The 14,645-nt window shown below is 37.3% G+C and overlaps 1 protein-coding gene across 1 annotated transcript in view; it reads left to right on the top strand.

Annotated features, from left to right (window-relative positions):
* The window catches only part of ptprn2 (protein tyrosine phosphatase receptor type N2), a 166,562-nt gene that overhangs the window by 147,965 nt on the left and 3,952 nt on the right, over positions 1-14,645 (top strand). Inside the window, exons 15-21 of the mRNA XM_039655454.2 lie at positions 691-838; positions 1,077-1,150; positions 5,198-5,275; positions 7,765-7,884; positions 8,064-8,230; positions 12,581-12,634; positions 13,637-13,701. Of these exons, the coding sequence (XP_039511388.2) occupies positions 691-838; positions 1,077-1,150; positions 5,198-5,275; positions 7,765-7,884; positions 8,064-8,230; positions 12,581-12,634; positions 13,637-13,701 (706 nt within the window). The remainder of the gene's footprint in view (positions 1-690; positions 839-1,076; positions 1,151-5,197; positions 5,276-7,764; positions 7,885-8,063; positions 8,231-12,580; positions 12,635-13,636; positions 13,702-14,645) is intronic.

Genomic DNA, 14,645 nt, shown 5'->3' with positions numbered 1-14,645 from the left:
GGCTTCTTGGGAAGGCGGCTTAAGCACAGACAATCTTATCAGCATTTGTGCAAGCAGTGAAAAGGAGTGATTGAAGCAGGCTGAAGAGGCACTGGCGTGCCCAGGCCTTTCAGGAGTCTTAATTGCATGTGTGATTGTCAGGACAAGCCCCCTCCCTGCAACCCCCTTTCTGTACCTCTCTCTCTCTCTCTCTCCTCCTTTGTGGTGCATGTTTAGGATTACTGTCTACGATTCCCGTGCTGAGCGGTTTTGAGCTCTTGCCTGTCTGAAGGTGGATAGGTGAGTGATTGTATTGTTGAGAAGAAAGAAAGCACAGAAAGCGATAGGTTGGCCTTGGAGGTAAAGCTGGATTATAACAGACGAATGAAAACTTGCTACGGAGATTTTTTACTTGCCGGATTTAGGGGAGGGAAGGAGACTTATTTCAAAACGTTTACACAGGAAGGCAAATGCGACATGAAACGCATAAGCACAAGAAATATGGTTCGTGTTCTTGTTTGCATTGTATAAACGACAAACGTAACCCTGAATTGAACCGGAATCCTCTGATTTATACGCTCGTCTGTTTATATTGTCTGAGCTGGTACGCTTATTGTTTTTTATTGATTCGTGCGTGTTACAGGCTATATTTACCATCAGTACCCTGTGAGCAACTTTTATGTCTGACTTTCTCCTGTGTGTCTTGTGCAGTCGTATATGGAAGATCACCTGCAGAAGAAGGATCGTTTGGATAAGGAGTGGGAGGCTCTCTGTAGTTACCAGGCTGAGCCTGCAGCATGTGCAGTGGGTCAGGAGGAACAGAACGTCCAGCGCAACCGCCCACACGGCGTCCTTGTGTGTGAGTGCTTTGCAAATTGTATCAGCCTCGAGTCAATGTATATTTGTTTTCTTGTGCACTGTCACAGGCTATTGCGTTCTGTTTTGATCAATTAAGAAAGTCAGTGGGCTCTTTTAATCATACTCTTTTTTCATTCTCTTTACTGAAGAAATAAGCACCTGGTTAAGAAAAATGTGTTATATATGTTATAAAGACATATCACCACCTGTCTCTCTGTCTGTCTTCCTGAATACTGTAGATGATCACTCCAGAGTCATCCTGAAGCCAGAGAATAACCAATCCAGATCTGATTACATCAACGCGAGTCCCATTGTAAGTAGCCATTTGAACTGACTTTTTGCTTTCATATTTTTCAAATGATCTCCATTATTAGAAATAAAAACCGTTTCACAGGTAGTTCATGTGCCTGAAGCACAGGCTCTTTTAGCAACACCATATTAATGTCCATTTGTGTCAATTGCTTGGATTATGACAGGTCCGTTTCATCTTACAGCACTGTTATATTTGATGTAATTGCTCATAGATATTTTCCCCCTTTCTCCATCTCGTCTCTCCTCTGTCAATCATCGGTGACCATTCTCAGATTGTTAAATATGCTTTTTTATGTATATATAGAGGCAGAGAGACTGAGATAACACAAAGAAAAACTACTTAAGTTGGTTAGTAATTTATTTCTAGAACAAAAATGAACATTTCACTATGGCAGACATTATGAGTCAAAAGGAAGTAATCTTGTCTACCAATGTGAGCACAATCTCATACACAGACCTCATACACAGATTTCATCGCAATAATAAAGACACAAATTTTTGTTTTGGCCCCTTAATCAGTACATACACATAATGTTAATCAGTGCAATACGTGTGCAGCAACATTACACTGAGAAAGTCAAACTGAGTCATTTTTACATGCTGTTATTTTTGGACTCCAACTCGTCAAAAGAAGAAACAAAAGGCACAAGCAAGTCAGCCCTCCCTCCCCGAGGGTTTCACACTGCAGTCGGGGTTGGGTGCACTGATCCGCTGGTGCGGAGACAAATGCATGGAGGCGCGGTAATTAAAGCGCAGCAGGGATTTGGCAATGTGCGTTTCAAAAACTGTGATAATTATGTCTGTCAATGTTTGTAGCTTCTTTTTCATTAGCTGCAAGAAAGAAAAAAGGCCTCAAAGTAAATCATTCGTGATATTTTTTTCACAACCTCCTTACACCAACACCCTCTCCTCCGTTTTTGGTGATTTTGGGGTTTGAGTTTTGAGTTGGCACTCCATTTATCTTTCTCTTTCAAATATACACACGAAAAACATACAGATAAAGCTTTTTGGATGATATTATCACATCTTTCACATAAATGGGCAAACATTTAGTAATTTTTTTTGTAATATTGAGTAAAAAAAGCAGGAACTAAATATTACATTCTTTGTTTTATTCCATCAATCTTGATTATTAATATATATATATATATATATATATATATATATATATATATATGAAGAGTTCAGATGCAAAAGCCTCTAAATGCCATTTGAAATTCTCTTCTAAAATAATCATTTTTATCAAGCTTGTATATTTAAATTCAGTAATTTCACTTAAATGACAATTCATAGGTAATCTTCATTGCCATTTAAGTGAAATTACTGAACTTAAATATACAAGCTTGATAAAAATTAACATTCTTGAAGAAAATTTCATTAATATAAAAATTAAATAATATTTAATATTTAATAATATAAGATTATTCATATTATATATATATATTTGCTATACAAATATTAATGAAATGAATCCTGCAAACAGTTTTGTCCTCTTATGAAATCTTACTTCAGCTGATATATTTCCTGTATAGAGCATCACAAGGTGCTGAACTTACTGATAAACTGATTAAAGTCTCAGGTCTTTTGAATTAGACTTTAAGAGTAGGATCATATCGCTGAGTGTGAAATGACAAATCGACTATAATAACACCCTTTTTAGAGAGCGGGTGGACAAAAATCAGTTTCATATAGACTGCCGGCATTAGCCAGTTTGTGTATATATAATTGTTCTACCCTTAAATTGCTCTTGCCAACAATTAAGGTTGTGCAAAGCAATTATTTCCATTTTCTGCCATGCTAATAGGTGTGCGTGTCATTCACTGTAACCATGGGGTTTGAATCTGTCTCTCTCTCATGCAGTGGTGTATGATCTTTTTGTGAAGCTATAGAGAAATTAGTGTAGAAGTACTGAACCATGCAATTACTTTAGCAAAAGTTTTGAAAGGCTTTGTGATCGGCTTTTGTGCTTTAAAGACATACATACTCCCAAACGCACTCACAAAGACAAGCATACATGCTATCAAACGCTCACTCACCTACTCACTCACTCACTCTCTCACTCACTCACACACACTGCTGTAGCATTTGAGCTATGTAGAGAAATGATCAAATCAGAGCATTTCGGACATGAAAATGGCCACATTAATAAGCAGTACTATTTTTTTTAAATGATCTGGCTTGAAGCTTCGAGGTCACACACATACACATGAAAGAGCAGCAGAAAAAACTATGGAAGTGTTCAGGGCTTGTGTTTTACAGTCTCATCCACTCTCTAACTGTCCTTTCATTTAATAAGCTCAGGTCTGACAAGACTGCATATCTCACAGCAAACACGCTTTAGTTGCAGCTCAAAATGGACACATTCCAACCTGATGACAGCTTTCCCTTCATTTTGCAAAGAGACATTTCAGGTCAGGAGGATGTTCTCCTGTAATGCATCCAGAAAATAATATCCTAAATAAATTCTTAAATATGAGTGTGGACAGTCAGTGAATATACGTATAGCTACTTTTTATTTTATTTTTTGCTTTTTTTTTTTGACCTGATAAATGATGGTTTCGGTTGATGGTCCTTGATGACAGATAGTGGGATGTGTGTACTAGTGTAAGACCGGATGCTATACTTCAGGCAAATTGTGAATTATGGTCATCACAGCTTGTTAGACATGGGTTATTAGATAAGAATTGATCAATAGCATGCCCCATTCTGGCCATTCTCCTTTACTGCATAAATCAGTAATCGCCAATCAGGTTTACATGTACCCCAGAATATTTGTGCTAATTGGTGAATTTGTATTGATCAGTATTGAACATTCTTTGTTTTGTTTTCTACTTTAATAATATTAATGATAATGCTGAATGAAATTCATTATAATATGATAATATTAAAAATTATTAAAGTTAAATCTACTTCATGTTATAGCCTCTAAATGGATTGGGAAGTCAAAAATGTTGTCTTCAATAATCTTCACTGGATCAATTTAAATACATAAGGTTTTACCATCAAGACAAAATGTAAGCAATAGATAGGTAGAAATAGCTCATTTTAACAGCGAACACATTCTGGTTTGTGTCAGGGAAGAGGAACTTGGGTGTTACTGGTGGGAAAAATGTTGAGAAACACTGGCATAATTTGACAGTTTGCAAACTTATTATATTAAGTTAAAAGAGGTGGATTGTCCCTTTGCTGCAGTTTGAAATCTACTTTGCTGCTGATGTGTTGGAGAAGATCTTGCCTGTCATTATTTAATTGTGACTAGTGCATTATAAATGTCATGGTCCATATCCAGATCAAGTTTTTTTTTTCTTTTTTTCTCCATCATTAGCCTTTTTTCCATCGGGACAGCTTTCACGGCACACAATTACACACAGACACCCTCCTCCAGCCACTGAGCTTCTCATCAATAAATGCGTTTGATTAGAGAGATGCCTTGCTTTACTCCCAGAGCCGGCTTTAATCAGAGGTATTAAAGAATGCACATGCTTGGAGAGGACAGACAGGGGAGAGAGAGGAAGAAGAGGTGACTGGAGATGATAGAACGATATAGAAATGGAAGAGAGAGGGGATGTGGAGTAGATAAAAAAGAGACCGAGAAAGGGGCCGGGAGAGGGGAGGTGGTCGTGAGAGAGACGACTCTGCTCTCATTAGAGACAGGCCTCTGTGCCATCTCTTTATTTGATTTGCTTTTTCTTATCTTTTTTTCTCTTTTTTTAACTCCAAACAGAAATTGTGGACATTCTGTTTCTCTTGGCAGGAAGTTTGTTTACCCCTTCAAAAAAGATCGGAGGGGACCGACAAAATGTTCAGAAAGCAAATAAATAAGATAAACGAAAGAGTGAAATGCAGTTTACGTACATCGAGTATTCGTGTCAGAATAGAGCACCATAGAAACTTCCATCTGTCCAACATGCACATATTACCAATGTCTTACTGTAGAATAAATCTAGATCCTTTAAATGTCTGTCAAAAAGCTGCTTGGGGTATAATTTTCAATGTTATTTGAAAATAAGCATTTCTTGTCTTTATGTCATGTCTTTTCACCTTTAAGATGGACCATGACCCCCGAAACCCAGCCTACATCAGCGCTCAAGGTCCTCTTCCCTCCACTGTGGCAGACTTCTGGCAGGTAAGATACTCAGTCTTGTCAGTCAGAAAGCATCCGTGCATCATGTGAACTCTCGAATAAAAAAGGCAAAACTGGGCCTTTTTTACAATGATAAGGTTAAAAAGAACACTTTCCACCTGTCCACAAAATGCTACTTTATAAACATCACTATATTACCTTAATTAAGGGGGTGAAAGGTCTTATGATGTGTGGGATTCCTCACTGGTAGAACAGCATAAAGTGTGTATGTGGAATTGGGAGATTTTTTTCTCCAACACATGCTTTGAACAAGAAAGTCACAAATTGATTTTAGTGGTTTTATTTGTATATTAGAATTGTATATTGGCTCCGATGATTTTGAGAAACACCTAGATGCATTTTGCTGGCTTGTTTTTTCCAACTGATCCAATAGCAGCAGCTTTGAACATGTTTTCTTTTTGATTCCTCTTTGTGTTTTTTTCTTCTTTTTTTCTTTTTTTTAAGGTTAGGTAAGTAGATGGTGTTAAAAACCTGAATCTACATTTTAATAAATTAAATGTGGTAATGTGTTGATGTCACTTGACCCTCTATAATCACAAGGATGTTTACTAACAGATGTGGGTGTACACTAATTGATGTTATTGGTTGTTTAAATTTGTCATTTTGTCAATGACTAGCAGAAAATTAATGATCTAAATTGATTTAATTTCATGCAGATGAATAAAGGCCAGTTCTGAATGCAAAAAAAAAAACAAAAACATTAAAAGTTCCATTTAAATTAAACTGAGTGTATTTATCCCTGTCAATTAATGTAGTAATGTCATTGTCTCAGTGTTCCTTCTCATTAATGCCAAGGTGATTAATTCTAAACAGAGCAAAGCTTTTAAAGGTTTGCAGAGGAAAGTTTTCTCCTTAAGATATAGGGCACAAGTTAATAAAAATATAAAACAAATTATAGCCTATACATACATACTGTACATAATAGCCTATACACAGTTTTTTGATTCGTCATTCAAAGAAAAATAGAAACAGTGTTAATTAGAGATAATAATCTATGTTGTTCAAGGTTCTAAAGTCAATTCGTTAAAAATCTGTGAGCATACATCCAAATAAAAAATTACTATTAAAGAGATAAATGTAAAAATATAGTTAAACAAAACCGTACATTACATATTGACGTTTTAGGTCATTTTGGTGTCTTTCTGTAGCCATTAATTTCCAATGAACTCTTAAAGACAAGCAGTGATGATCAATAATAGTGACTCCTTTAGGTCCACATGTTACAAATGTTTTATTATGAATGTTGGAGATTTGTACGTTTGTATATTTTATATATTTATTTTAAATATATTTTATATATTTTGTATACGTTTGGAGATTTGTACATGCCAAATATAAAAAAAGAAAGTTGTTTTACATTTGCATATTATCGTTAAAAGTTTGGAAGCAATTTCTACTTCTGTCAAATTTGATTCACACAGTATTCAGTTGTCGCTTTTTGCAATTTCTGTTCAAAACTCTGACCAAGAGCGCTCTGAGGAGGAGGTTTCAGAAACATGTTTGTTTGACCTTTTCAGCATATTGCAATGCAAAGCTTAAACTCAACAATGTTTTATCACCTGGTCTGGGATATTACAAGCTCCTTCAGTGACCTTCTAATACATTCTGTATTGCAGAATCAAGCGTTGTGATCTGACGTCTAAAGTTTGCTGCTCATCGATCAGAATGACCTAAACTACTCAATATGTTTTTTTTTTTTTTTTTTTTTATAATGCTGAATAGCATAATTTTACCATTAATGTGTACATACATCTAATCTTTACCATTAATGTGTGAAAATACATCTAAACACATTTATTAATTCCTGCAGGCTAATAGTTGTACAATAAATTCTATTAGGATGAAACGTAAAATAAAATGAGAACTCTATTAAATACTGCAGTCAATGAAAGCTGCTTTGTATTGCCATCATTCTCACATCATATAATCATTCCATCTCCAGTGTTTTGTGAGATTAAAAATGATAACACATTCATAATGATAACTTTATATTGCTTTTTGAACCACTTTTTCCATGGTGTAATGTCTCTACATTTCTCTGATAATGACCCTGTGGGGACGTGTGGCACACGAGTTTGATTCTTTTATGAGCAGGGTCATTGTATTTTATTGCTCCCATAAAAGTCAGTGTTTTCCCTCATTTTCCTAATGGCTGCAGTGGGCCTTTCCGTGATCGAAGGATACAGTGAAAGTGTGATTAGGGGAAATGAAGCAAGGCTGAGGAGGTTCAGTATACAAGGGGAGATTGGGAGATAAAGGGCAAGAGAGGTTGGCTGGAAGACTAAACTAAACCTCAATTACAGGGACGAGTGGGGTTGAGTTATTAAGACCAATTATGTTTAAAGTGAGCTCTGCTGAAACTCTCTCAATCTGATCATACTGTTGAGGAAAGACGTTTTTATGTTGAAAATGTATTTATGGCCTTCCGTCTCTGCCTTCATTGTAATGCTGCTTTCTGCTATGTCGTGTAGATGGTTTGGGAGAGTGGCTGTGTGGTGATTGTCATGCTGACACCTCTTGCTGAAAACGGCATCAAACAGTGTCATCAGTATTGGCCTGATGAAGGGTCGGACATCTACCACATATATGAGGTAAAGCTTCCGAGGACTATTATTATTATACTGTATATTATTTCAGGTTATAATACCTTAATTTAGATTTTGAAACTTGACAGCCTCAAATGTATATTACAGATGTCCTTATTTTGAGCTTTAAAACTGCTTATAGGCTTTTCTTAGTGTAATATCACGTTCTCCTTATGTTCTTGAAGGTAAACCTGGTCTCTGAGCATATCTGGTGTGATGATTTCCTGGTGCGCAGTTTCTACGTAAAAAACATCCAGACTAATGAGACCCGCACAGTCACTCAGTTCCACTTCTTGTCCTGGATGGACCAGAATGTTCCAGAGTCTGCTAGAACCTTGCTGGACTTCCGCAGGTATGTGTCCAAATACTATATTTCACTAGGGTGTTAATGCCAGAATGTCTATTGGTTTTCGTTAAAGGTTTTGACTAATATACTCATGTTCCTCATTAGTTTTTGTTTCTTGACCTTCTGTTGACCTTCAGCCTGTGTTTTAGAGTGAATAGAGAGTATGCTTTTGAAGAAGAAAAAATGTAGCCCTTTAGTTTACTTTGTATTTTACTAGATCCCTATGCAGGACTTTTTCCACACCTGCCAATGGCTGCTAAGAAAATTTATCGGCCATAAATATTGTTTTACCAGCCATGAAACATAGATTAATCCTTATTAAAGTTACAAAGGTTATTTTTTCTTTATCTGTTGTTGTTACATTGTACATTATCTGTTGTTGTTACATTGTACATTAAAAATACAGACATCAGCAGTAATATTAGGCTACTGTCACTTTAAGAGCTAATGCATGGATCCCTTAAATTGATACATGCATTTTCTTTCTCAACTTTACGGTCACTTTAAGGAGAACTCCTGCTCAAAATGAACCTTTGGTCTAATAAAACATTGGTAACTTGTCGACCATTCTCTGAGATTTGTTTTCATGATATTCAATGTAAAGAGTTTTATTTCTAAAAACTGTTTAGCGTATATGCTAGTATATGGGGGCATATAATAAGTAAAAAGAAATCGCTAGTTAATACCACTAACAAGACTCAAAATAGCCCCACACTAACACAGTAACATAATGAGGGTCCCTGCATGCAAAACGAAGCATTGAGAACTTTGTAAGTGTTTTAGAGGCAGGAGAAAACAGTCTCGACAAGTCAAACCACGAACGCTGTTCATACGGTTCAGAAGTTTGCTGAACTTCATACTTGGCACGTCGTTCATGGTTCAACTTGTCGAGACCAAAATGTTTTCCAGAGATGGCTCCAGCTGTGTATACACGAAGTGGACTGTCTTCATAAAGTATCTTCTTATTAAACGGTCTGTACACTTACAAAGTTCTCAATGCTTTGTTTTGCATGCAGGGACCCTCATTATGTTACTGTGTTGGCGTGGGGCTATTTTGAGTCTTGTTAGTGGTATAAACTAGCGATTTCTTTTTACTTAGTAAATGCCCCCATATACTAGCGTTATACACTAAACAGTTTTTAGAGATTAAACTCTTTACATTTGATTATCATGAAAACAAATCTCAGAGAACTATTAACAAGGTACCAAAGTTTTATTAGACCAAAGGTTCATTTTGCGCCAGAGTTCTCCTTTAAGACATGTAGATTGCGGGTATACTTGCCAAGATGGGCGTTCTGACATAATTGTGTTTAAATATGTCTCTTCAAGTGCAAGAAGACGTGAAAGAGAGCTCAATGCAGTATTTGCACGCTATCTGAGACGCAGATTTCTGGGCATGGGCTTTGGGATGTTTTCGCACAGAAAACTTCCCCCACACTTTCATGCAAGTTGTGTTTCACGTCCACTTGCGCTTGTATATTTGAAATTGGCAAGGCTCAAACTTTGGTGACAATGCATCACTGGTCCGTCAACTGTCCCAGCCATCGTTCATGTTTGTTCACATTCATGTTCTCACAATATTGCATTGTTAGAATTCATAAAAATGTTACCTTGCAACTAGCGATTTACCATGTTTCATACACTTGCCAACACCGATTTTTACTAGCATTTGGCACTTGGCGAGTGTTGATTTTAGGCCCTGTCTATATGTGTTCGTAATAGCCAACACATTGCAAACCCCCCACAGCAATCTATTTTAAATCAAACACTCCAATTAAATGTGAAATGTTCCGCAATAAAACAGTAGTGACAGGAAAGCCAATGGCAGCACAAGACTCCCTCATTTTTCTCCTGCTGTGAGCTTTCTGAAGAAATGCAATAGGCCTCTGGGGTAAAACCTTAAAGAAGTGTAACAACCCTGGCATACAATTGGTGGATGTACAGTATACCTCCAATAGGTTTCATTGTTCATACTCAAACTGAGTTAATAAAGTGTTCTGCTGTGCTCTTAATTACACTACTTCACCATAGAATGTTTTCCACTTTTACAGATACAGGAAGCAGTGCTTTAGATTTTAAATATTTCTCTAAATAGCTATTAGACGCATTGCTTGCTTTTGGGAAATGTCCTAGTCTTTTAAATAGGCAAGAATTACATATGAGATTGAAATGTCTGTGCTGACATTTCTAAAGCCTCAGATTTGCTGAATCTGTTTTAGGAATCATGGAAATAGAGTTGGATCATTTGCACAAAGCGTTTAGATCTGGAATGCTGATATTGGATCTTGTGAATAGGGTGGATCTGATCCTCAATCGGCAGTCTTATTGATGATTGCCATGTGATCCATGGTTCTTAATTAGCGCTCCTATTCTGAGGTGTTCTGAATATTCTTTTCACTTTTGGGAAAATTCTCCCAAAGTTTCAATGACATCTTGAGCATTGTGGCTTTGGTGAGATGGTTTTAACCCTGATGCTTCTGTTTGACTTGCTCTGGTTTCTGAAGCCATTCTGAATATCTCCCTAAAGGCCTGTGACACAGTCTCATACACTGCCATGACTCACACTGAATCTGTCAAACGCTCCTCACTCACCTCTTGTTTTTTTCGTTGGCCAGCTAATTAGCGGTTGCCAGTGTCATTTTTGTGATGTTGCAGCTAGTTATATGAGCCCAGTTGCATAGTCACAAAAGTGATCATTGGAAACTGTATCTCCTCTTCCAGGCCCTTGATTTTTCCTTGCCTACCCACCTGCATTTCTCACTCACCAGATCTCCCTGTTTCTCGCACTCACCTGCCCTTTTTCTCTGTCCCTCTGTCTTACCCAAAAATGCACTCTGCTGTCCTAATGCCCCTAATGCATGACTGTCCCCTCTGCAGAAAATCTAGTCAAAGAATCACTTTTTTGTGTAGGAAGCGTCACACTTTATTTTATATTTCTTTCAAGGTCCAAAGTTAATTAATGTACAGATCTGGAATTCAGTTTAGATATGTATTTTACACTATTTTTATTAAAAACCCATTGGGGTTTTTTTCAACTCGTACTTTCATTTTGATGGCTAAGTGCTATGAATATTTCACATTTGTATTGGTAAAAGAAAGAAAAAAACTTTAGGCATCTTTTTGATGGTACTTTTCCCCAGAATTAAAAGCTTCTATAGGATAAGCGAGCCATGACAATACTTTAATAGAGTGGTGCAGGTATGACGTCAGAATCCGGAAATCTATTCGCCTCTGGTTCCTGTGGGGTTTTATAATGGGGGATTTCAATGTATAAGTCAAATAAAGCCTGTGATAAACATAACTTGACGTATACTTTGACGTTTTGCTACTCAACATACTGCACACACTCACGCCCCAAACTGTCTCATCTAGTTATTTATTAAAACATTACATTTTCAAAAATGAACATAATTGCTTCAAAATTCACGTTTGCTATTTAGCGTTTGATGTTTTGCTCTACAACGTCAATTACACACACCCATAACATCAAGGTATCGGCAAGTCATGCTTACTACAGGCTTTATTTTATACACATATTGAAAACCCCGATTAGAAAATCTCAAATGAACCAGCAGCATATTAATCTTCTGGGTTCTGCCGTCATACCTGCACCACTCTATAGTTTTTATGTCTTTGATTTGAATCAAGCATGTCACTTGCATCAGTGTGGGTCAGATTGCCATCTTTACACTTTTGACTTAAACCTTATAAAATGTTGTAGCTTCTTTTAAGATAAAAATTAATCAGTCCTGCCTATTTTCTTGCTCTTGGTGAGTGTTAATTTTGAACTCTGCTTTCTTTAAATAACATTATATAAATTTGTGTTAGGTTTTAGAATTGAAAGTCGTCTCATGAGCATTTCGATCTGACCTAAAAAACAAACAAAAAAAAACCTTTTATAGTGTCTTTTGAAAAAATCAACCTTGAAGTAGACTCAAAGCAGGAATTTTTTCCCTCTTTTTGGATGAAATAAACAATACGAGTTAACATAGTAGGTCTCCATGGCAACAACACCTGTGTGTCTTAAAATCCTGCAAGGCCTTATGGTTTTACAGACATTATAATTCTGCAAGGTTAAAGTGTTTTGAATCGTGACACCCAACCACACATCATTTCCTTAATGCCCCAACCCCTATTTTTTTTTAATTGTTTACCATAGACCCATTTTTGTTTATAAATTATGTAATAAAAAAATGTAACAAAGTGTTATGTGAAAGTAACATGTTGATATTAAGCAATGTCATATGTTTATATGTGCCCATATTTATTGCAAATTTTAAAATAGCAAATGAATATGTCCCTGATCTACTTATTTGCTCTTCAAACATTAATGGCCTCTTTTTTCTGTCATTGCAGAAAGGTTAACAAGTGCTACCGGGGCAGATCTTGTCCGATAATTGTTCATTGCAGGCAAGTACCACAATAAAATGCATTTACACTATAAGCTAGTTGCACCAGTCTAAAATACTAAGACGTGTGTGTGTTGTTGTTGTAAATATTGTTAAATTATTGTTGTTGTTTTTTTGTCTCACTATAAGATGCAAAAGTAAGAGCAGTAATCAGTCCAGTGGTCTGAATCTAATATTATCTCTCAGGCTCGGTTAGAAATAATCCGCTGATAAAATAAATGCAGTATTCAGTGAACGGTGTCTAAATGACTGATGGTAAAATTCTAGGCCCTTTAACCATCAGTGTGAAATAGAAGAATATGAGAATGTGTGTAAACTAAAATATTGGTTAAATGATCTTTAACCTCAGGGGTTAATGGCTAACATGTTGTGCATTGGAGGAAGACAGGCTTCACAGCTGCCCTGCATATTTGAATAATTCAGAACGATATCAGGGGAGAGGGAAGAGTTTCCGTAAATAATTCTCTCTTATTTCCCATACCCCTCACTTCAATGTGTTTTTGGTGTGCTTAAATTGAGCAACCTCAGAAAGTGGCATCCAAACACATTCATTCAGTAATACACTCATAATATTCAGCTGCATGTCTTGAAAAGTAACCTTGATATCAAATCAAAATGCAGTTTACCATCCAACTGCGTCTGAGTTTGGTTGGTTCTTGCCGTTTAGTAGATTGCGTAGAAGAGTAAAACAAGTTTAAAGTGCTTTTACAAGTCACTTCAAATTCCCACTGTGTTCAGGCTCTAAAGTTTTTTGCTCTTAAAAAAGCTATTTCATTTTTTTGCCAAATGCAGTTTAATTCGGCAAAGAACAGGAAAACAAGACAGCAGTCATCTTTGACAGAATTATTGTGAATGCTGAAGGATGATGCAACAGTCAACAATGCGGCTGAAACAGAGAAATGAACGCTTTGTTTTCGTTTCGGCAGGCACACGCTGTAATGCTCATTCAGACAGGTCTGCTCTTTTCTCTGAAGTGATAACGAGTTTCTGTCTTCATTTGCAGCGATGGTGGCGGAAGGAGTGGAACCTACATCCTGATTGACATGGTTCTAAATAAAATGGCCAAAGGTAAGAGCGCACAGCACAGATGAGGAGGTGCTGTCATCACAACACATGCATTAGGGGATGATTGCGCTCTTTAACGAATGGGCATGGCTCTGGAATGGCTAATGTGAAGAAAAGTGTGTGAAAACGTGAACGACTAAGAAAAGCGTAGACATTCTCTTTGTGTGATTTTTGCGGCTTGTGTCTTGCGAAGGTTTCAGCTTCGCACACTATGATTGACTTTTTCACATGCAAATATTAAACGCTGCATAGAGTTTAAGAAGTCATGTGAATCCAGCCACGGAGACAGGAGGTGCCTTCATAACCTGTCCGAATCATTTCTCCAGCACCGGCACCATTCTTTCTGACCCCATCTGGTGAGGTCACCCATCCATTTGCCTCCCCCATCCTTCTCTATTCTGGTGACCGGTCCATCCCTACACCTGACCCGACCATGGTCCGTAGCTTTTTCCATAATGGGGGATCAAAGGGCAGATGCAGGGGAGAGAGTCACATTTGTGCCTCTTTCCCATGCTGTCAGGGGCCCGGAGCCTCGGCCCTCATCGGCCCCCTCCATCTCCCTTTTGTCTCGTCTCCGGGAAGCAGGAGGGGCTCACAGGTTGCCCACTTTCCAGTGTTCACTTGTGTGATCAAAGCCCTAGAAAGTCTTGAACAAGAGAAATCTCCCTCTTCCATTCCCCTTTTCTCTCTCCTGTTCTTCACGTCTTCCTCCTCTCTCTCTCTCTCTCGCTCCCTTTTTTCCTCAAACACCCCGTCGTATTTTTCTTTTGCTTTTCTTCATCTCTAGGAATGAATTGTAAATTAGTGAAGAATGCTGTTTTAATTCCAAAGGCTTTTCTTGTTAGATTCCCCCTCCTTTGCGCACTCTCTGTCTTTCCCCCTAAACTTCGGGATCTTGCACTTCTTAAGACATGAAAGTGTTGGAGCACTTTTGAGGCTGGAACCCC

This window comes from Pimephales promelas, chromosome 1, assembly GCF_988280905.1.
Source record: "Pimephales promelas chromosome 1, fPimPro1.hap1.1, whole genome shotgun sequence".
Taxonomy (NCBI): Eukaryota; Metazoa; Chordata; class Actinopteri; order Cypriniformes; family Leuciscidae; genus Pimephales; species Pimephales promelas.
The sequence above is the reverse complement of the archived record's forward strand: the minus strand, read 5'-3'. Positions and strand labels throughout refer to the sequence as shown.